The following is a 21444-nucleotide window of genomic DNA, read 5'->3' on the forward strand; positions in this document are numbered from 1 at the left end:
TCAATTTAAGTAATATGTCTCGTTTTGTTGCACTTTTGACATACATTTTGTTTACTCCGCTGAGCGTTGACACGTGGTTTAAGATTTTGCTTTATTTTAGTTCTTTTAGTCTTCTTTTTGGCTCTTTAAATCCAAGTTAAATAAACTTCAAAAACACATTAAGTTCTTCAACACAATAATAATTAACTATATCTTAAATTGTAGCCTCTCAGTCTGCAGGTCGTGAGAAAGTGTGGCTTAGAGGACAGCTTTGTCACATATCTCTAGAAGTTATTAAAATAGACGCTAAATATCCATGTAGACTTTTAAACCTTTGCGCGCGCTGATTGGCCAGCGCCGGTCACGTGCAGTCGGTCGCTGTGCCGTGCCTCGAGCCAGCTCTGAGTGGAGCCTGTCTGCCAACAGCTTCAGCAGCGGCTCTATCTGGATTCTACTTCACTCACTGACAATTAAAGGAGGCCCCCTTTTTCTTCTCATTTTCGAGGATTATTCGTCACCATGGGCGACAAAAAGAGCCCTACCAGGTAATGCGACCACCCTCGGTCGGTTTAGTTTCAGTTTCTGCCTTCTGGAATCGAGGTTTGGATGCGTTTCTCTCACGCAGGGATCGTTTCTCCCCTTTTTTTCAGTTGGTATGCCACAGCTAGCTAGAATAGTGCAGTCACTATGGCGGCTCGCGAGCCAGTCACTTAACAGACAAAGAGAATTTTTTCCGAGGAAACGCCTGGCATTCCCTGTAACGCTCCTCTGGTTCGATGAAACCTTTCGGAGGGTCACTGTCGAAATGGGCTTTGTTCTGTATGGGTTTCGCCAGCCGACCCACTAAGCTTCGGTACCGAATTTTTTTTTTAGCAGCGCTCCTCAGCCCGCTGCTAGCCTAGCTGGCGATACAGTTGGACGATGAGGACAGTCGCCCGGCCGGCTGTGGATCCATATAAAACTGCCCGGGACTCGAACCCGGTGTTAATGACAACCCCCGCCATGCTTTGTGCCGTTCCGAGCAGCTCGTATAACCGAGCAGCAGGTTCCATGTGTCACATCCTCCTCTGTGCTTTAATTACTGAAACACGTTAGTGGCATTCGTTAACCCTAATTTGACCTTAATCGTCTGTTTCATTTGTAAGGCCGAAAAGACAAGCCAAACAGAGCGCAGACGACGGCTACTGGGACTGCAGCGTGTGCACCTACAAGAACACAGCCGAGGCTTTCAAATGCAGCATCTGCGATGTGAGGAAGGGCACATCCACAAGGTAACCAAGCGCTCCGTCTTTCCTCTCGTTTCAGCCTCTATTCCTTTTCTTTTCCCTTTCTCCTTGCCTTGCTGCTGCTTTGCATCGCTCTCCATGGGAATGGCAACTTTGATCGACATGAGCGGATACTTGTTGATTGCAGAAACGATCCATCTACAGTTTGTCAATTTTGCAGAAAATCGCACCGATGTGATGCTTGCATGGCACAGTAGAGATGGAGGGGATCATATTTTTCAATGAAATCTGGAGCAGCATGAGAAAGTAAACAGTGAATATTCACCTGTTAAATTGCAGGGGTTGTTCAAATGGTGCGATTTATTGGATAATTGTCCGGTTATAGCCATGCATGTCCTTATTGGCATGTGGGCACTCAGTGAAATACTTTGAAAATCTAAATTTGAAGCCAGTAGTGTTATTGGAATCCAGGACAAGACCTTATTACTTTTGTAACATTCAGAAAATATGGATATTTTGAAGGCAAAAATGAATGTCAATGTAATGCCAACTTGTCATGTATAAAGAAAAATAAAAAGTGAAAGAGAGTGAAAAAAACACTTTTTCTTGGCATAACATAACCTTAGAGGCATTAAGGCTGATGCTTGCAATAACATTTTTTAGTTTATAAACCCAAATATAATGTTTAACTTTACTTTTCAACTTTGCGATTAGTTTTTTACCTTTTTTTTCTTTGCTTGTTATTTTTTTCATTTTTACTTAATTTACAATAGGTTATATATCATTCAAGGGTTCATCTAATTGGTCCAATTCCAAAATAAGATGTATCATGTAGCATTATCTTTGCTGGATGGCTGGATATAGATCTCACGATTTGTAAGGGGAATGCAACTGATCCAAAACAGTAACTTGCCCTATAATGGGTTAAACTTACATCTTCATGTTGCAGTCCTGTTTTTTTTTTTTTTTTTATAATGTTGTAGTCCCTTTATTCTGTCAAGTGCAGAGTGTTGTTTTAAGTTATATCACTGTCATGCACTTTCACTGAGGGGTTTTACTGAACTCTGAAGAGTTACAAGCTGTTTAAAAGGAGTTTTTTTTGTTAAGCTGTTTTCCTCACAGCTGTGCTGTTTACAGTCAAGGCTGGCTTAAAATGAACTTTTCCTTTTTAAAAATCTGATTTTAAGACTTTTGTTAATAATGAAAACGGGAGATTTCAGTTTCTAAGTATTATCTGAAATGGTTTGTTTATGGTAAAATTTCAAGAATAGTTATGCTTGTTGTGATTGGGTGATGCATTTTTACTTGTACATCTCATGATAATGATATGTTTTTGTGGTACCTATCTGCACAAGTGTAGTGTTATCACATCATAATCTCATTTTTCTGAAAACCGGTCATATTCCCAGAACTGCATGTGGTTACAGATTTATCGCCATATTAACTCAGCCTTGGATGTCCCAGGCTTTTCCCCTGAACTTGATGCAGAATACATGTCGTGTGATGTTAGCGTAGCGCCTTCTCTTATGGGAAACAGCTTAGAAAGCAATGCTCATCATGACGGGATTCCCTTTCAGTTTTGTGTACGGTGACACCTACTCCTCCTCTGGGGAATGTTTTTGGTGACGAGTTGCTCGTGGCTCGGTTTGCTCAGATCATCAATCGGATGGTGAGAGAGAAAAAAATAAGACAGATGACTCATTTGTGGTTTCGTCAGCAAGTCCCCCTTGCACTCTAACCTTTTTTAGCTGTGGTTTTTACAATAAGTGGCTTGACCTACGAGCCTGACAACATCACACAGATGGGAGACACCCACACAATTCTACTTCACGGCGAAAGCAAAAGATTGAGTTCAATCTTATTTGTCTGGCTCCCCTCCCCCTATGATCTCTTCCCAGCAGCGTGTAGCTTAAGACCACAGCTGACAGCGTTGGCTGAGCACGCTGCAGGAAGCATAAACTAGCGAGTCGTTGACATGTCGTCCCTGCGATTTTGCACCGGCCTTCTCCTTATTTTGGTTAGTGGGTGCACATGACATTATCGGAGCGCCTTTCAAAAATTCTGGTTTGATCTGAATTGTTAACTTTGGATTAATGCGGTTGTAAGGCTGCCTCTTATTCTAATGAGAACTAATTAGCCAGCTTTTCCTCACTGTTTGATGTATTCAGTTTAAGCAAGGTGCTCTCAGCTAAATGATTCACACTTAAGGCAGTGCATGTGGATTTTTTGTCCCCCTGCTCTTACATGAGGCTCCTTTTTGATTATGAATGTATGTATGAGAGCCACAAGTGAGCGCTGATTAAACTTTGTCGTGATCAATAGAGTCTGAATATCAGGAATATCTTGGTGGGAGTTTTCCTGCAGGTTGTCTTTGATATTTAAATAAATCGTCTTCATTCATGCCTAATGTTTGCAAGCTTCTCCACAGTCTCTATAAGTGGAACTGCACACGAAGGAGGAAGTTGTCTTTTGTGTCCTGTTAAGTTATTAAAATACACTGAGCTGTAGCCGAACTTTTGGCCACATCAGTCTTTAATTCGCCTCGATCTGTTGCTGTTACATCAGCTAGCATTTTTCATGTAGAGATCGTTATCCTGTGTCTGCCAGTCTCTCTCTCTCTGGTCATCAGCTGAATGTTTTGCTCTCTTTACCTATCAGACTTATTCAAACACCATGTGTTTCCAAAGCTGTTGATGCTGATGAAAAAAGCTGAAAAGATGCACGTTTATTAACACCTAGTAGCTTAAACTCTGAGGCTCCAATGATGCCTCCTGCTCTGCCAGCACTAGGTAAACCAGGTAAGCAGCAGGTATTACTTGATTTGTGCTAATGAAAGCACGAATGCGTAGGAAGGAAAGATGAACACTAACTGTGCATCAGCATGCATGAGGCCCCCTTTTTCTCCCAAACGCACCTGTTGACCCACTACGACTTAGTGATGAAACACGATACCCATGTCGGCTGAATCCAGCCTTTTGGACTTTTAAACCAGAGAAGTGCTTTGATATGTTTTTTGCCTGACTCCATGCAGTCTGGTTGTGCAGTTTCAGCCTTCAGAGGCTGCGTTTTTGTAGTTAATGAGGAAAGGAGCATGTTTACATCCCCAGTTGGGATGAATCATATTCAACTGTGTGAATGTGACGCTGCACTGTTTGGTATGCACCTCTGGCAGCTTCGGGGCAAGAGATGAACCATTAGGAGAACTTTAAAAGTGATTGATTGTGGAGATCACAGCATGTTTAGATGGACCTCAGCCTTTGACTGCTGGCTCTTATCTGCCCTCTGTTGCTTTGTCATTAGTCAGATCAAGTAGCTGACATCTGGAAAGTATTTTAAGCGGAACATGTTTTGTTTTTTCTTCTCATCTCTGTCCTTCGAGTGAGAAAATGTTTTAATTCTGGATCTGGTCGACATTTTCATTATGTCCATCAGTTTCCTCGGGTCATCACTGATATGTTGCTGCAGCAGCATAGCTACAGTACCCATCTGATAATCTATTGCCTTGAAAATGCAGATATTTATAAACATCTCCCTGACTATGGAAGTACAGCTGTAGCTCTCACAATACCGGTACATGTTTTTATGTACACCACTTTCCTTGATATTGATGATTTCACTCCATTTCAAAAATGACTCATTGTTGATGTGGCTCTTACCATATATGAATGTGGTTCTGGTTATATATGTGGAGAAAAAATTGTCAGAGGATTTGTTCTACGCCATAAACTGATCAATTCCTGTAAAAATTAAAGGCGAAAGCTTTTGTTGTCTTTGGTTCTGGGTGCTGAGGATATATATTTGTCACAAACAGAAACCTGTGGCTGCTACGGTTTCTTCTTTTTGACCGACCTTTTGTTGGATGAAAGATTTATGCATTTTTAGGGAAAACATTTTTTTTAGAGCATTTGAATATAATATGTCCATTATGTGCACACAATCTAGGCGGTTTTTAGAAAACTGCCCACTTTTAGCCAGAGCTGCTCATACAGGTCTGGCTGATACTTTGGATTGAATTCATGCTTCCCTAGATATTATCCTTCCATATATGTTCTAAGCTATGATCAGGGACAGGTAACGGATTCTAACCCACTAGATCTGAATGGTTACCTCCATAATAAAACAATCTCCAAAACAAAAAGTAATGAAGAAACCTAATAGTTGACCTCTTTGCCTCCTTCACTCCATTTGTTTTGTTGTTTGTCTGTGGCCTAACAAGAACCACGCTTGTGTTTTCCAGGAAACACCTAATGGTTCTAGTTCAGCTCTAACTGCAGACGTGGCGGGATTTAGATATGCTTTGATATTAAAGATGAACTCCGGATGACTTCCTAAAGGAGGCAGAGGTGTGAAGGAAGCGAAGCTCAGACAAACTCAGGATCATTTTAACGGCTACACAGTGAAGCATTACATGAGGCTTTTTGCCTGATGAGCAAACATTAAGGTAAAGACAACAGACACATCAGGTCTGAAGAGTTATTTCAAGGCAGCAACAGATAAATCGACGTTAAAGCCCACGTTTTCCACAGACAGAAGGAATAATAATAGACACAGTCCTGTTGGCTGTGAGTGAAAATGTGTCCCGACACATTTTACAGTTAGAAAAGTGGGTGAGTGAGTATAGTACAGAAATGAGGGGAGGGTGAAAATATCACGTATATAATAAGGCTGTATCAATATTTAAAGCCCCTGCCAGCACATTGCTTCGCATACAGTTTATCACCACACGCATTCATAATTAAGCAACTCAAGCTTTTTCCGAGCTTAACATTAGCAAACAATGTACAAAAAAAGTTAATTACCTTCTCACAGATGAACAACCAGTTGCTCATGTTTATAAATGTCTTGTTGAGCTACTCATGCTGTCAGCAGCAGCATTTTGTTCATGTTTCACATTTTTAAACACTCCTTTAAGCTCTGGAGATAGAATTTACTTTGTTCCATCCTTTAAATACTTCATGTAATGTGACTCTGATTTGCATATTCCCCACTGAAAACATTTAGCATTTTATTATTATAATTTTTTAAAAAAAACAAAATTCCCATGTCTGCTGTACCTTCCTAATGCATAATCCTCGTAACTGTCAGAGAGTGAGCCTGCAGTGAAAGGCCGTTTCACTTTAGTACAAATTTAAACCACTGATTAGTCCGTTGCTGACAAACGTCTAAGATTGATTGACAGCTGATGTGATGAATATTGAGCTATGCAACTTGAATAATTTAAGTTAGTCTGTGTCTTTATGCGAGTGAAAATAAGCCTCTTATTAGGTCAGCTGCTATGTTAGCAGTAGGATGAACCTCTAGAATCCAGATGGAAGACATGTAGGTCACCTTTAGTCTTTTACTATATTTATCAATATCCATGCTTCTTTTCTTTCACTTGTTTCTCTTCGTCCAACAGAGATGCTTCAAATGTGTATATGTGTTTGCAATCTGTCTTTTGCATTAATATAATAGTCTTTATAATCTGTGGATTTCACCACTGTCACAATAAGGCAGATTGTCTGGGGATAATGGAATTACATAAGAGGGACAAGCTGGCTCTCAATCTATATATGCACTTCCTACACCCACCCCCCTTTCAGACAGCAGCCCCCACTTAGAGGAAACGGCTTTTGCTTATCCAGCATTATCAGCATCTGCACTACAGTCCTGAGCACGAGCGGGTTGGCCTAATCTTTGTGTTAATTGCTGGCTTTAAAAGTTCTTAATTACTTCATGAGATTTGGCAGTATGTGAGTGATTAAATACAATAGCCAATTTGGCAATCTGACAAAACAAAAGGAATGTTGAGCGAGCTGTTGTATCGGGGCTCCACCCATTTAGGGAGGAAAAAATGAGACAAACGAGTGAGTGTGACAGGCAGAGAAGGGAGTCGAGGAAAAAAAAAACAGAAGGCGGCACATGAGGACAAGGAGAGAGGGGGTGAGGGTTGTTTTGAATGTGGACTGAAGGCTTTTGAAAGTGTACAGAAAGTAGGACAAAAGAGGAAAACCTGGAACGTGACGGGAGCGGGGCAGAGGCGTCTGAATCCCTACTGTTGAAGAGAGGAGGGGAGATGTGGGGTGCTCACTCAACCAAGAGTCCTCAGGGGCTAAATCATTGCTTCTCTGATCTCCTTCAACACCTCAACCCAACCATAGCTAAACAGGGACTTTTGCATGTCATTTGCTCCAGATGAGATATAAAAATAAACATAAGGTTCAGTATTACAGAGAATGCACTGTTAAGAATTAATCAAATCCCTTTGGTGCATTTGGATCATGCAAGTAGTAACAAGCACTTAAGCTCTCGGATTCAGGTTTCCTCCCATCTTACTTCAGCCTCTAGCCGCCGTGTGTAGGTGCCTGCTGTGATGGCACAGTGTCTAATGTAGCTCTGCATCTGGATTATTTGTTGAACAAATTCCAAAGCAGAAATAGTAAACAAATGGGCAAGAGCGCTATGAAAGTACAGCAGGATGGAACCATAGAGTTGTCTCTTTGACAGAAACACTGAAACTAATAGGGGCAAAAGCAGCAGGATGAAAGGAATATGATGATAATGATTCTGGAGAAGAAATGGTGAATGAAAATATGGGCGAGGCTGAGTAGCATGATGGCCTACGGAAGTCGTCCACAGGCGAACATTTGCATCATTACTGGCTATCCAGACGTCCTTTCTTTGCCTCACATCAGCCTCACTGAAATCAGACAGTCTGACTCCATCTCTACTCTGGAGAAGCACAGATAATGATCCTAGCAACCAGCATGTTGAATGGCTCTTACAGCCACACCATAAAACTGGCATATCTTTGAGAAATCTTATCTGTGTAAATATATTTGCTCGGTCCTGTGCGCCGTGTTACAGCAGAAACTAAATGCTACATCTGGATGTTCATATTCCCATATTTCCCTTCTGTTTATTTTTTATCTTAAAACTGCATGCAGAATATTTACCCCTATGGAGGTTAACACACATGTAATGGGATTTGCAATAGAGCAGCATAAATGAGAGTTATTTATGAAAATTTCCTTCTCTTGACCAAATGATTTAGTAGCTGCCTTACAAATGGTAATATTTCTTGCCTTCTGTGAAGTCCTAGGTATGGCGGTAGAGAAGTGACAGTGATATTAAGCCATCTAAATCCTGACTGCAAGGGGCAGATGAAGAGAAGTGTGTTTTAATGCCTCTGGGCAGTGGGAACGATTGAGAAGGGCTTATAGCCCCAGGCAGCTCTTTAGGTGCTGTACTCAGCCAGCCTCCCCGGGACTCGCTCACGTTCTCCACGCATGGCTGGAGCTGACAATACAGCTGGTTTGACCTTTCAGAAATGCGCTCGCGGAGATCTGAAGTGTCATAGCAGTACTTTGATATGGCAGTTTTCATCCTTTTTAATATTAATACATTAATGACAGGTTCAGATGTAGATGTTTTACTTTGACAAAATAAGTTTATTAATTGTAAACTTGACCTAGCGTAAGAGTTTTGTGCTTTCTTAATCAGATATGAGTTTTAGGCTGTTAAATAAGTTTAAATTTTGTTCGAAGTTTTAGAAATCTGTAGTTTATTTTAGGACTTGTTAGCGGTATACAGATGTTTTCCCCCTAATATGTCATTCAATCACTCCCTCTGTCTCAAGTTTTTCTTTTCTTTTTAATTAAATGCCAGAGGAAAAGCTGAAGCAGCTGGATAATTCAGCAGCTCTTCAGATCATTTTGTAAAAAGAAAAAGCATGGCCCCTCCCCCATTTGTTGCTATATGGTTGTTGTAATCCTACCTGTCCATCCCTGAACAGATTAGGGTTGTAACAGGTATGGACATAAAGAAATGACAAAGATTTGAAGACATAAATAAGAAAATAAAAATAAACGCAGTACAAATTGATCATATTTGAGGTATTTTCTTGTCAAAATTTATTATCAATAGTACCATGCCAGATTTTTATTGTTTCGGTATACAGAGTTTGAGAATTGATACTCCTTTTGGAGTATCAATATTTTTGGCAATCCCAGTAGAGAAAAGTTAAAGCACATTACTGACCAAATACTCAAACCATCACGTTGTTTTTGTCGTGTTTTATCTGTTCACTGTTTCTACACGTTTCTATAGCATTTTTTTTTTAAACTAAGCTAATACTAAAAATTTCTAACATTGATGTTTTTAGTGTTTAAAAAAAAAGTTTAAGGATATGTTTAATTAATATTCTGTCCAAATAAATAAAATAATTGAGCTCTCGTTCTCTAACTGTTCTCATGTCCTGCTCCAGAACAGTGGAGTGTGCGGATAAATGTACCAGCTGAGTAGTTAACAAAATCCGAGTGGGACAAGCTGCTCTGGGCTCTGCTCCATTATCCTCCTCGCCGTTGGAGGGGGGAGGGGAACACATCATGTGTTTCTACATATTGACCGAGGCGTAAAGCAAGTGTTGACACAGATGAATGCATGTTGATAGTCAGTCAGAGGGGCTGCCAGCGCGTCACAGGGAGCTGCTGTGTTCAAACTGATGCCCTGCGGCATTCTCACATGGTAGAAATGAGACATGTGCTCCAGGCTGAGGCTGCATTGTCTTCAACCGGCATGAAGCAGATTCCTCCAGATTTATGCAGACGGAGCTTGTGCTGCTAGACAAGTGTTACTTATTTCTATTTTTTTCCTCAGAACTTTCAAGATGGAGATGATTCTTTTTGTGCAAATTAGCTTTTTTTGGGGGGGGTTGTTGCTTCATTGGCTGTCCTCATGTGGAGAACATTAGCCCCCTTTTTTCTTTGCCACAGGATTTCAAAAGCCTGGGGCTTTTTCAAAACCCTGATAGTTTACTAAAGACATTTGCCCCAATAAATTCACTTTCCCATGGCTTTGATTTCTTGAGGCTTTGGACCCTCAGGCAGCCCAGCGCTTCATTCTGCTTTCCTGGGGCTTGTTGTCTTCTGTTTTGCCTCAAAAAACCGTTTCCTCAGAGCCCAAACGAGGTTTTAAAAAATGTTTTAAATTTCCTTACATTTATTGTAGCAGTGAACTTTAAAAAAGAGAAATTTTAAGTTTTCTATATAGTTTTTTTTAAAACAAAATGTAAAAAAGGTAATCTATCAATGCTGGTTTAAAATTATAAAATTAATGAATGAATGATACACAGATTTTTTTTTTTTTGCCAAAAAGCTGCTTTGCATATATACATTGTTTTTGCTGAACCTAAAGTTACAAGTGTGTCTCCATCCTTTCTTTAAAACCTTTATAAAGGCAGATCTTTTTACAAGTGAATACTCACATCTCTTAATACTATTTAAATCCTTGCTTTTAGAGTCACCAGAAAATTTTTTTTTAAATTAAAAGCCTATAGTCTGTAGGTGACACATTTTATTTTATTTTTTTACATGACATAATCACGAGGGACGCAATGGTTTTGAGGTGTGAACTTTATTTATGTACACTCACAGAAATCCCCAAATCTGGCCTTATTTTAAAGCAATAATGCTAAAACTTTTTCAAGTAGAGACCCATACAAAACTTGACAGTTATGTGGAAGAGTCGGCAGATATATTTATACTGCAGAGTTCACATACTCTTAGAGGTGGGCGTGCATCAAGCCCCTTAATCTTCACATTAGCAGACACCGCAGGGTCACACATATGCTACACAACAGTGGTAGATCAGCTCTCCATGAAACCATCCCTATTCAAATCTGCCATGTTTAGAAACGCAAAGCAAGCAACAACTATAGATTGGTTGTGGACAGATCACAATCATTACATCTCAATAAGCAACACCACCTGCCCTCTAATGTCCAAAAGTGCATTCTGCTGCTATTCTTTCTTTGGTTGTCTTGTTATTTTAGGCCAGCTACTGTAAGGTAAACCTTCCATTATCCATTAAGGGAATCACCAATAAGGTAGTATTTCATCCATTCCCAGAGAGGTTTTTTGCTTCATGATTCTGATTAACCCTCTATCCGCACCATCCTTCAGCCCAGAAAGCAGTAGCCTGCCTGCTGCTCCAACAGAAATATTCTAAAAGAGTACCGTTCCATACATTGCTGCCTGGACTATGATCGAGTACCACCCCTCATGATTAAAGTACTCTGTAGTACTAGTCCGGGTGAAGTATCGGAATCAGGGGCCCTCACACATTGTGCTCACATTCTGAATTAAAATATGCTACTATTTCCTTTTTTTCTCACTGCTTGGTTTTCCAAAGCAAAACAAAACCTAAGCACACCATGGCCATACCAATCCCAAACAAACTGGGAATGCTAAGAAAATGAATTGGTTGCCTGTTTCCATAGTGCCATTGCAATTCTTTTGGGCAAATTGACACAAACATGAAAGTCACTTTTCTGAATTTCTGGTTTCAAATGGCAACACAATTCAGGCATGTTCCTGGAGAATCAGAAGTTCTCCATCCACTGGGCCTCTGTCAACCAATGACAGTGGTTTCCCATGAGTCGATTGATCTGTTCCTCATCCACACACACACAGGGACACATGGCTTGACCTGTGCTCCTACATCTACACTGCAGAAAATATTACAGCTGGATATCTGCTGTTACCTTAACCTTTGTAATGAAACATTTCTTGATCTTGTCGTCTATCTCTAAGGGGAACAGACTCCACAAAAGTCTTTGTAACCTTTCGAGACGTAGTCAACTGATTGCCTGCAACTTCTCTCTCACAGCTCGCTGGGTTTTGGAGAAAGGGATATAAAATCACATGGCGAAAGCTTGCCTCATCCATCTTGCTAGTAAACAAAATGACCAGATGATGCGTGAGGGTAGTCAATGGGACTTAACTATAATACCGCAACCATGTTGCCATGGTGATTTGCACAACTTTCCTTGGGCTTTTGAGAGAAATGGAAAAAGCAGATGCAGAATTACCCTGGATTCCTATAACCCAGGTAATACAAATCCTGACACTTTAAATCCTGGGGTTTTCAGTGGAAAAGGGGCCGTAGTTCACCGTCAGCTGTCTCTCACTCTTCTCCTCACTCATCTGTCTGGGACTGAATTCATTCAGCCTAGTAGGAAATAATTGCTCGTCCTCCACACAGCACTTCAAATAAAAGAGCCCTCTTAATGTGGGCTTTCCTTCGTCGCTCTCTCTTGCTCTATATCACACTCTCCATCGCTCATTCACACTCCTCATAACTGTGTTTCCCAATGAAGCACTTGAGCTCATTGTTATGGGCTCAGTAGAAAGAATTCCCTCTGAAACAGCAGCTTCAGCTTTCACAGCCAAGCTGACGAAGAGAAGCGACAGCTAAGCAGAGGTACATCTGCCTGGGTCATGGCTCAGGCAGAGAGGAGCGCTTTAACCATGGGTGTCAGGCTGACTGAATTAGGAGCTTTTAAGCATGATGATAGTTATTTCAAGAGCGTCCTGCGGAGGGAGTCTCCCCACTCCTCTAACCCCTAGTTGGTGGGAATTTAGGGGCATGCATTTGAGGAGCTGTCAATCATGGCCTATTGTTGTGCAAAGGGAGAGGTAATACACTGTAATCCTTCACAGTGGGAATGATTCAACGCACACAAACACACACATTCTCCAGTAATATTTTGGCAGCAGTGGGAGGCTGGAGCAATTTCTGCAATTGTACACTTGGGTTCACTTCTGCTCCTGTGTCATTTCCAGCACTTCATTTGCTCCATAGGTAGCTCTTATTTGATTTGGCTTTATGAAAAAAGGAGGATTTTTGCTCTACGGCGAGTTTCTGTTAAACTGCAGCCTAATTGGTACATGCTTAGCTACACAGTGTTGGGATATTTTGGTACAAACTGTGATTTTCCTTTGTGTAGCCATGACTATTTTAAAGAGAAAAGAGCCACAGTTTAATAAAGACAAAGTGGAACACACATGCAGGGCAGGGTAATCAAGCTGTGGTAATGACTCACAGGCTAGTACTGTGCAAAGCCATTAGACGTGGTCACTTAATAAATATTGGTGGCTTTATCATGGGAACTGCAACTCGTGGCTAACTTGGCACTGAATCACTGCCCAACTAACAACAATTTCTCCACCACCCCCGATGCCTGCCGACACAAATCTTAATCCCTGGTCGGGCTTCTGGTTATCAATCACTTATTCACCCGCTGCCTCCTCTGCGCACAGCTCTTACTGCCAAACAAAATGATTGCTGGTCCGCTCGGCTGATGTGTGTTTATTCACAGCTGTGATTATTTATTGTTCTAGTTGGGCTTTTTTTTGTTTTTGTTTCCCAGAAACATTTGTTTTTTTACGAGGTGAACTCAATTAGAACTAGGGTTGTCACAGCACAAACATTTCAAAGCCAATGCTGATATTGAAGAATATTTGATGGCAGATTTGATACTGCACAATGTGTGTGTTGTTTTTTCCCCTCTTTTTTCTTGGGCTTTACTGGACATGTTTGCAGATTTTAAAATTTCCAACGTTTTTATGATCTGAAGTTGCAAAAAGTGGAGAGGCTGAGCCTCTGCTGATATATTGTGACAGTTTGGCAAAGAGCTTAGTTTATATACAAATAAGTATCTTACCTGATTAGTTTTTATAGAAACATTTATATGGCAGATTTAGAGAACTTATAATCACAATTGTAGCGTTTCCTGTTGCTCAGGCCACCTCTTTAAAAAAAAAGTTTATGCTTTCTAATATAGAGTTTAATATTTTTTTATCCTTCCATCTATTTTATTGCTCTTATCCATCAGTTGATGCTGATCTCCATCAGTGCATAGGCAAACGGCGAGGAACATCCTAGACAGATTGCTGCTTCTTTGCAGGGTAGAGACATCCAACCGCGCACACTTACTCACACCTATGGCCAATCTGGAGATGCCAATTCAACAGTCACGTATTTTTTGGACTGTGGGAGGAAGCCAGACTACCCAGAGAGACCTCAGGGATGCACGCACCCATGCACAAAGACCCTCGGCCAAGAATCAAAGCCAGGATATTCTTGAAGTGCCAACTTCAACTTCAACTCATGTTTTTATAAGTTCAAACTAGTTAATAATTAAGGTTTGGTTACTATTATTCATAACTCAAGGGTATTGTTTACTATGCCTTAAACAAGTGTTTACACCATTTTGTCCTCCATGAATTTAAAGGTATTTCAAAGTTTAGTGTCATTAAAACAGCTTATTGTTCATTTTTTAAGTGGAAATTAAAACAGTTAATTGTTCATAGCAACCCTTTTAGAAATAAGAATCTGAAAAGTGTAATCTGTATCTGGTAGGGGTGGGAGTATTTTAACTACTTTATGAGCTGATCCCAAAGCCAAAGATTACGATGCCACAGTAAATCTGACAATCCCTCTCAGCCCCCATTTCTCCCACACCCACCCAACTTTATCCCCATGCACCTTTTCCTACAACAAAATACACGGATTAAAAGCCTCAGACGAAAGAAAAACATTGGTTACTGAATACATGAAAGCAAATCTTTGCCAAGAGCCCTGAAGAATTTTGGACCTCTGCACATTCAGAGCTCACAAACAGCTGACCATATTCATGAGTTAATGAGTACAAGATCTCTGGCACCTGGAACTACTCATGAAACTAAAGATTTGGTGATGAACGCCGGTTCTCTGCCCGATTTCTGTAAAACCTATTAATATTTAGACTGGCAGGATTTTTCTCTTGCTAAGAAACATGAATTATTACTATAATACTTTAGTTTAACTTTTAAAATTGTCCATGTTTAAATCCTGATGCATGAAAAAAACCATCTGCCAAACTGAGCTTGGTGTGTTGAAGATTGCAAAGACCTAAAATGTGAAGGACATTGGTCACTAAGGATAGGATTATCTATCTAAACCATCCTGAATATATTTGTCATCACTGTTCAGCTGTAATAAAAAAACAAGGCACTGCCTTACGTCCTGTGCAGCAGTATTTCCTGGATTTATGCTATACTTTAGAGTGGCATCATTTCTCAGGTAATAATGCTCTACTTTCCCTCTTGTTGATGCTCTTATTCTCCGTTATTCTTACATGGACGCTTGTGCACAGTATTTCTAGTAAATAAAAGACATCTGGCTTTATAAACACTAAGATATAACATGGTAGACAAATGGTTAAAGTAGAAACATTTAACCCCTTTTGAGCTGAACAGGAGACATCTTGAATGCAAAAGTTCCAACTAGGATATTTAGCTCTGCGTTAGTTCGATCTGTCTTTATATCATCTCTGAATAGCTTCCACGTCTCTCCTGATCTTGATGTGGACTTATCCATTCTTTTGCTGTGCTGCTTGCATCCTCCACCGTGATCCTAGCTACCTTGGTCAGCTGAAGCCTCTACCCGTCATGGCACTGTTTCCCCAGTGCGCTTATTCAAACTTCTGCTGTGCTCCTTCGCTCTCCTCTTGAGTGCTGGGCTACTGGGGCTGCTACTGTCTACTCCTCTGGTTCCTTAGCTACAGAGGACCACACTGCTGGCCACTGTTCTCACACTGATTCCCTGCTGATTCTGTCAGAGCTCAGAGTCTGAGCTTAGAGGCTGTCTCCTCTTCCCTCTGTGGTACTTGTGATTCGTCACCTGTGTTAGGGAATTCTGACTAAACCAAACATGGAGCAAACCCAGGAGAAAGGTGTCTGACTCCGCTCAGAAAAAAACCTCAACAACACAGTCTGTCTTCATAATAACCAAACGGTTGCTGATCGTGGCCGATCACGTGAAAATAAGCGGAGGGGTGGTCTCAAGGGAGAGGCATGGTTGTGTATGTTCAGAAATATAGCTTGCTGGAACCATTTTTCTAAGATCTCCTACGGCACCTTTAAACATTTGGTAGAAGTATGTTTGCAAAGTTATAGAGGTCTGTAATAAATCGGTATCAGTTTGATGAAAATGAACATGAAACAGAAGAAAATCTCAATATTTCATTCTCATATCCCTTTTCCACAATGTTGATACGTTCCAAGGGGGTTTCACACAGAGCAACAGGTAGATAAACCCCTGAGGGCAGCATCTAATGGCTCAGCAGCAAAAGGCTCATTAGTATTCCCTACATCCCATGTATTGATTTTTGTGCAGTGTGAGTAACGACATGATGCTCTATTATACTCCCATTGATTACCTTCTGATCAGACGTGTCTCCCCTCCTTCTCTTAAGGAGGCTCTTTTCCTTTTGTGTGTAACAGAGGGGGGCTATCAGATAAGCGGTAGGGACCACTTTTTGGCTGGACTTTGAAATAAATGAGCTCAAAGAGGCAGAGTAACAAGAACAGTTTGTAAAAGAATTCATAAAGCTGAGAGTAAATTTAGTGTGCTGAACTGGGAAACTGGACAGCTAGTTCAACATTACCAAATCGAAACACAGAGGCTAACCACTTGAACAGCTGTTTTAATGTAACTCTCCACAGAAAACCAATTAACCACACAGATTATAGAGCTTTAGTTTGTTTAGCATCAGGCTTTGCTTGAGTTGGACAAGTTTCTTCAACTTCCAGCTCTTTGTTTGACTGCCTGTAGTTTAGGTGAAGCTGACTACATCAAGCATTCTCCTCTGCTCACATGGGTGATAGAAAAGTTCTTACTGATTACTAAACATAGAAATGGCTTCGCAAGGATTTGTTATAAACAGCTCCACATTTAGTTCCCCTGATAAGAGACAGCTACTTCGGCAGCCCAGAGGTGTTTGTTTGCATGCCAAACCTTTTTAAGTGCATGTTTTCATCATGCTTTCCCAGTTACTGGCTGCAGTTTGGTCTGTGCAGTCATCCCTTTCTCTCCCCCGAGGATCTCCACAGATGTTGCCAGCTGGTGTCCATTATGTTGCAGGTGTGTGTGTGTGTGTGTGTGTACGCGCGCAAGCCCAATTTCTGGATTAGATACTTGCAAAACTATTCCTAACTAGAACCTTTTTTTTTTTTTTTTTACATATTGCCATGTTACATCCTCAAACTTTTGTGCTTTAATGGGATTTGCTGTGATAGACCAACGTAAAACATACACATGACATGTAAAGAGAGGAAAACAATGTTTAAAATGTGTATAATTGTACATTAAGAAATGTCCTTGGCACATAAGTGATCAAACGTTATCCTGAAGACTAAGACGAACAGCAGACAGAGGATGATATCCCAAAACCTTTAAGCTTCTGATAGAACAATGCTCATCCCATCATCTGTAAACGGTGCAGCTGCAGACCTAAAAACAAGGTGATAAGTAACTAGGGAAATGGTTAAGCATCACATGGAGATTCTAGTGAAATTGACCTTTTATGCATTGCAAACTAAAAGATGTGTGGAAGGTAGCTAACAGTGTCAATCACCTTGTTGTATTGGCAGCATCATGTGGAAAAAGGTATTTGAAATTAAAATAATCTGTTTGTAAGTTGGAAAATATTTAATTTCTTCTGCCAGTATCATAGTAACTCCAGTCAATGCGAAATAAAACTAAAGGAGCTAAATAGATTCATTCGTCACACTTTAGGTCTGCAGTTATGCAAAATGTTTAAAAACATTCATTTCCCCTCTAATTCTCACTTAGACACTGCTTTGTGTTATTCTACCAGATAGAATCCATATTTATGCTAAGAGTGTTAAAAAAAAACCTGTTGGATTAGCAACGTGTTACATACTTTCCAAGCATAAGTCATCTCCATTGTGGGGCTGCAAGAGGGTGATGTCTTTACTTGTTTGTCTGGAAATGATCGGTGCATCGGCAGAGACGTTTGTGATTAGAGCGCTCTGTGGTTGCTCGAAAGCAAACACTACTTCTGACTAAATGCAAGTCTGTAACAAATGAGGCCAACCCTGTAGTAATCAGATTAGAGAACCTTACCGACATGCTCCCAATGTTCCACCTTGTGATCCTGAGCATTTATTTTATTACAGCCATGCTTTAATGAGATTAGTCTAGAAACAGTGATGCACCGCTAAGAACAGACTGTGCAAATCGCTGCAGCAGCTCCCTCTGTGTTTGTTCACCTTTGTTTGCTGTCATGCAACTGTATTAATGCATCGCAAGGGTCACCTCATGGTTCCACTGCACGAGTAATCCATGTTTGTGCCTCGAATCCTCTCCACAGGAAACCAAGAATAAACTCCCAGCTGGCCGCTCAGCAGTCGGCTCAGCAGTACACAATGCCTCCCCCACCCAAGAAGGATCGGAGAGAGAGGAGCGAGCGCACGGACAAGGAACGTCCACACAGCGAAGGAGAAAGAGCCGGCGCCGAGGGACGCCCTGAGGGAGAACGCCCAGAGAGAGTCGGGCCAGAGGGAGAAATTCCTGAGAAGGACAAGAGTGAGAAGGAGCAGCCCATCAAAGACAAACCCGACAGGGAAAAGGAGATCACCCCAGCTGTAACAAAGAAACCCAGCAGCAAAAAGACCAAGTCAGTGTCAGAATCACTTCTTGCTTGTGCCTGGAGGTTTTCTGTAATATCCTAACCCTCACCCGTTCTCCTTTTCTTGCAGACCCAAATCAGACAGCCATCAGAGTTCACCAAGTGACAAACAGAGCATACAGTCTGGGAAATCAGCAACCAAGTCTAACAAGAACTCCCATATTTCCAGGTCAGTAGATGTCCTCTCTTACGCTGCATTTTTCTGACACAACACACGACTCGCATCACTTTTTGATAATGCTAACTCATCTAGTAAAGTTGTGGAAAACCTCAAATGAATCACAATTGATCTTTTACACCAAACGCCCACTCTGTTTTTCATGCACTTGTTCTGACTCTTCATGTGTCACCCAGTACAGCCTGCGTAACGCTGGTAAGCTCCCTCTCATGCTCTGAGACTAGACGTGCTCCGGTTAGATTTTATGGCTGATTTAGAAAAGCTTTTCTCATTTCCATTAAAAGAAAAATACCATAAATTACATAAATCATAGAAAGTACTCCAAAACATTAAGCAGAAATAAGGAGACAATCTCATTTACTGAAATAGCAGAAATAGTGAAGTTGCCATAACTCAGGTTTCTATTTGTTTCTCAGAAAGAACATACTTGAGGGTTAAAAAGCTCAGGTTTGATGCAGGATATGTTAAATTCTTCAAACTATTAATTAATCCTAAATATAATGAATCCTTTCTGTGTTTATTTTTGTTTTGTTTTTGTGTAATCTGGACATTTGTTTTACCATGATGCCAGTGTGTATGTTTGAGAGAACAAACTCATGTCTCAAATGGAAGACAGCTGGAATTTAGTGGTGACATTCCAAAATGCCTTTAGCATCTCAGCTTTTAGTGGGTCACACTGAGCACCAGTCTGTGTGCACTTCCTGTTCAATGGGTAGACCTCTACTGTACGTTTTCCAAGGGCTGTCAGCATTTCTCAATCCAGCCGCTCCCAAGCCCAGTAGACTAGGATTAAAACTGAGAATTTTACCCGCCTAATTAAACTTCTACCATGCCTCTGTAGAAAATAGGTTTTTTCTAGAAGCTTCTTATACCAAGTAGTTGTTTGTTGGTATTTATGTGCATGTGTCGCTGATTTTCTGTTTTATAAATCTTGTTTTAATAATTTGTTTGGATTTTAAATCTGACCTGCAAACAGACTTTAGATGTTAATTAGTTTAAAGCTTTAAATTGTTTGGTTTCTTATACGGTTACGCCTTGGTGTTTCCAAATATATCCAACAGACTATTGATCTTTAGGAAACTTAACCACTAAAGGGTTTTATTGGTTGATCTGTTAGAGCTTTGGTAAAACATGACTGGTGGTCGGGTTCCACTCATCAGCCGATTTCACTGTAAAACTCTTGTTTGTAAATTAGTCTTTTTTTTTAAGTGTATTTCTTTTTCGTTTTTTCTGTTTGCACTCAGGCCCAAACTGAAGAATATCGACCGAAGTACCGCCCAACAGTTGGCCATCACCGTAGGTAACGTGACGGTGATCATAACAGACTTTAAGGAGAAGACCCGCTCCTCATCCACATCTTCGTCCACCATCACATCCAGCGCAGGCTCTGAACAGCAGCATCAGAGCTCTGGCTCCGAGAGCATGGACAAGGGCTCGTCACGCGCCTCCACCCCTAAAGGGGATCTCTCGGTGGGGCACGACGAGTCATTCTGAGCGCCATTGTTTGTTTTCGTTTTTTTTTTTTTGGCTGTCGTCGTTTAACCCCGTTCCCTTCCAATTCTTCACTCCCCTCTCCTCTCCGCCCATATTTCTGGACACTGTGGATCCCATGGGGGGGAAGAGTCGTCACCCTTTGCCATCGATGCCCTGCCCTTCATTCCATGTCCTCCCCATGATGCTGAGCAGAGCTGGCCGGATTAGAGACACAGCTGGCACCTTTTTAGGGGAGCACACTCCCTATGTAGTCTTGCCGGGGAGAGCTGGGCTAAAGGGAATAAGACCCTACACCCCCCCCCTTACGGTAGCATCCAGACACTTGTACGTATTGTTTTATATTTGTATGTGGATGTGAGACCAAGTCGACCTTTTTTTTTCTGTTTTTGTAAAGAAGAAATCTCCGCTGGGCACAATAACGCGCCATAGGAATTAACTATTATTCCCCTTATTTATTTCCTGTTGCACCTGTATACTTTGATATTTTTTTCTTCTTCTCTTTAAGTTCCGGCTTTGCAGTGTAGCTCTGCTGATTGATCGTTCCTTCAGTGTTTTCACTACAATGAAAATGTTAGGATAACCTACATGCACACACACTGGTGCTAGATACACTGTGAAGTGGTTCTGCAGATTGGGGACTGCCCACTTTCTCCATGTGACAAAGTTCTTCTGAATCAAATTCTGCTTCATGTTCCTCGATGACACTGCTTGACCACCTCCAGATCGGACCTTTTTTCCTCTCCAACCGGCTCCACTCTGATTTCGTATGCTCTCGCAGGTTGTACAGTCCCTCCCTGTCCTTTAACTGTACAGTGTAGGCTGTTGTGTAAAACACTAAAAGCTGTCCATGTTCTGCATTCCATGCTTCAAATGTTGAGTTTTCCAGGCTGCAGTTGGGAGCTGTCCTCTCAGCTCGGCAGCCATAGTTTTCGTTTTTTTTTCCTCAACGTTCTTATTCTGTGACTGAAGGATGCAGTTCTGCTTGGTGAAACCAAGTCGCTCTGTAAAAAAAAAACAAACAAAAAAAACACACACCTTGTGTCAAACTGTTCAACATTTTTTGTTGTTGTGTTCCTGAAGACAATGTTGAATCTTCGTTCTCTCCACACAGAAAATGCATGCAACGAAAATGACAAATTTTCAAAGATTTGACAATTCAATTGACTTGTTTTTATATGTATTAATTGAAAGACTCCTGTCACTGAAGGCAAAATATTACAGTACTTATTAGAATGCAATTGAAATTTTTATAACAGCGAGGCTTATGTAAG

General features: G+C 41.0%; 1 protein-coding gene across 1 annotated transcript; it reads left to right on the forward strand.

The window, feature by feature from the left end:
• The first annotated feature begins 390 nt into the window (after nucleotides 1-390).
• Nucleotides 391-21192, forward strand: rybp (RING1 and YY1 binding protein). Its single transcript, XM_015370996.1, has 5 exons — nucleotides 391-524; nucleotides 1125-1250; nucleotides 18184-18489; nucleotides 18572-18670; nucleotides 19924-21192. The coding sequence occupies exons 1-5, from the start codon at nucleotides 499-501 to the stop codon at nucleotides 20171-20173; spliced, it is 807 nt and encodes a 268-aa protein (XP_015226482.1). The 5' UTR covers nucleotides 391-498; the 3' UTR covers nucleotides 20174-21192.
• The last annotated feature ends 252 nt before the right edge of the window (nucleotides 21193-21444 follow it).

This window comes from Cyprinodon variegatus, unplaced genomic scaffold, assembly GCF_000732505.1.
Source record: "Cyprinodon variegatus isolate N-32 unplaced genomic scaffold, C_variegatus-1.0 Scaffold51, whole genome shotgun sequence".
Taxonomy (NCBI): Eukaryota; Metazoa; Chordata; class Actinopteri; order Cyprinodontiformes; family Cyprinodontidae; genus Cyprinodon; species Cyprinodon variegatus.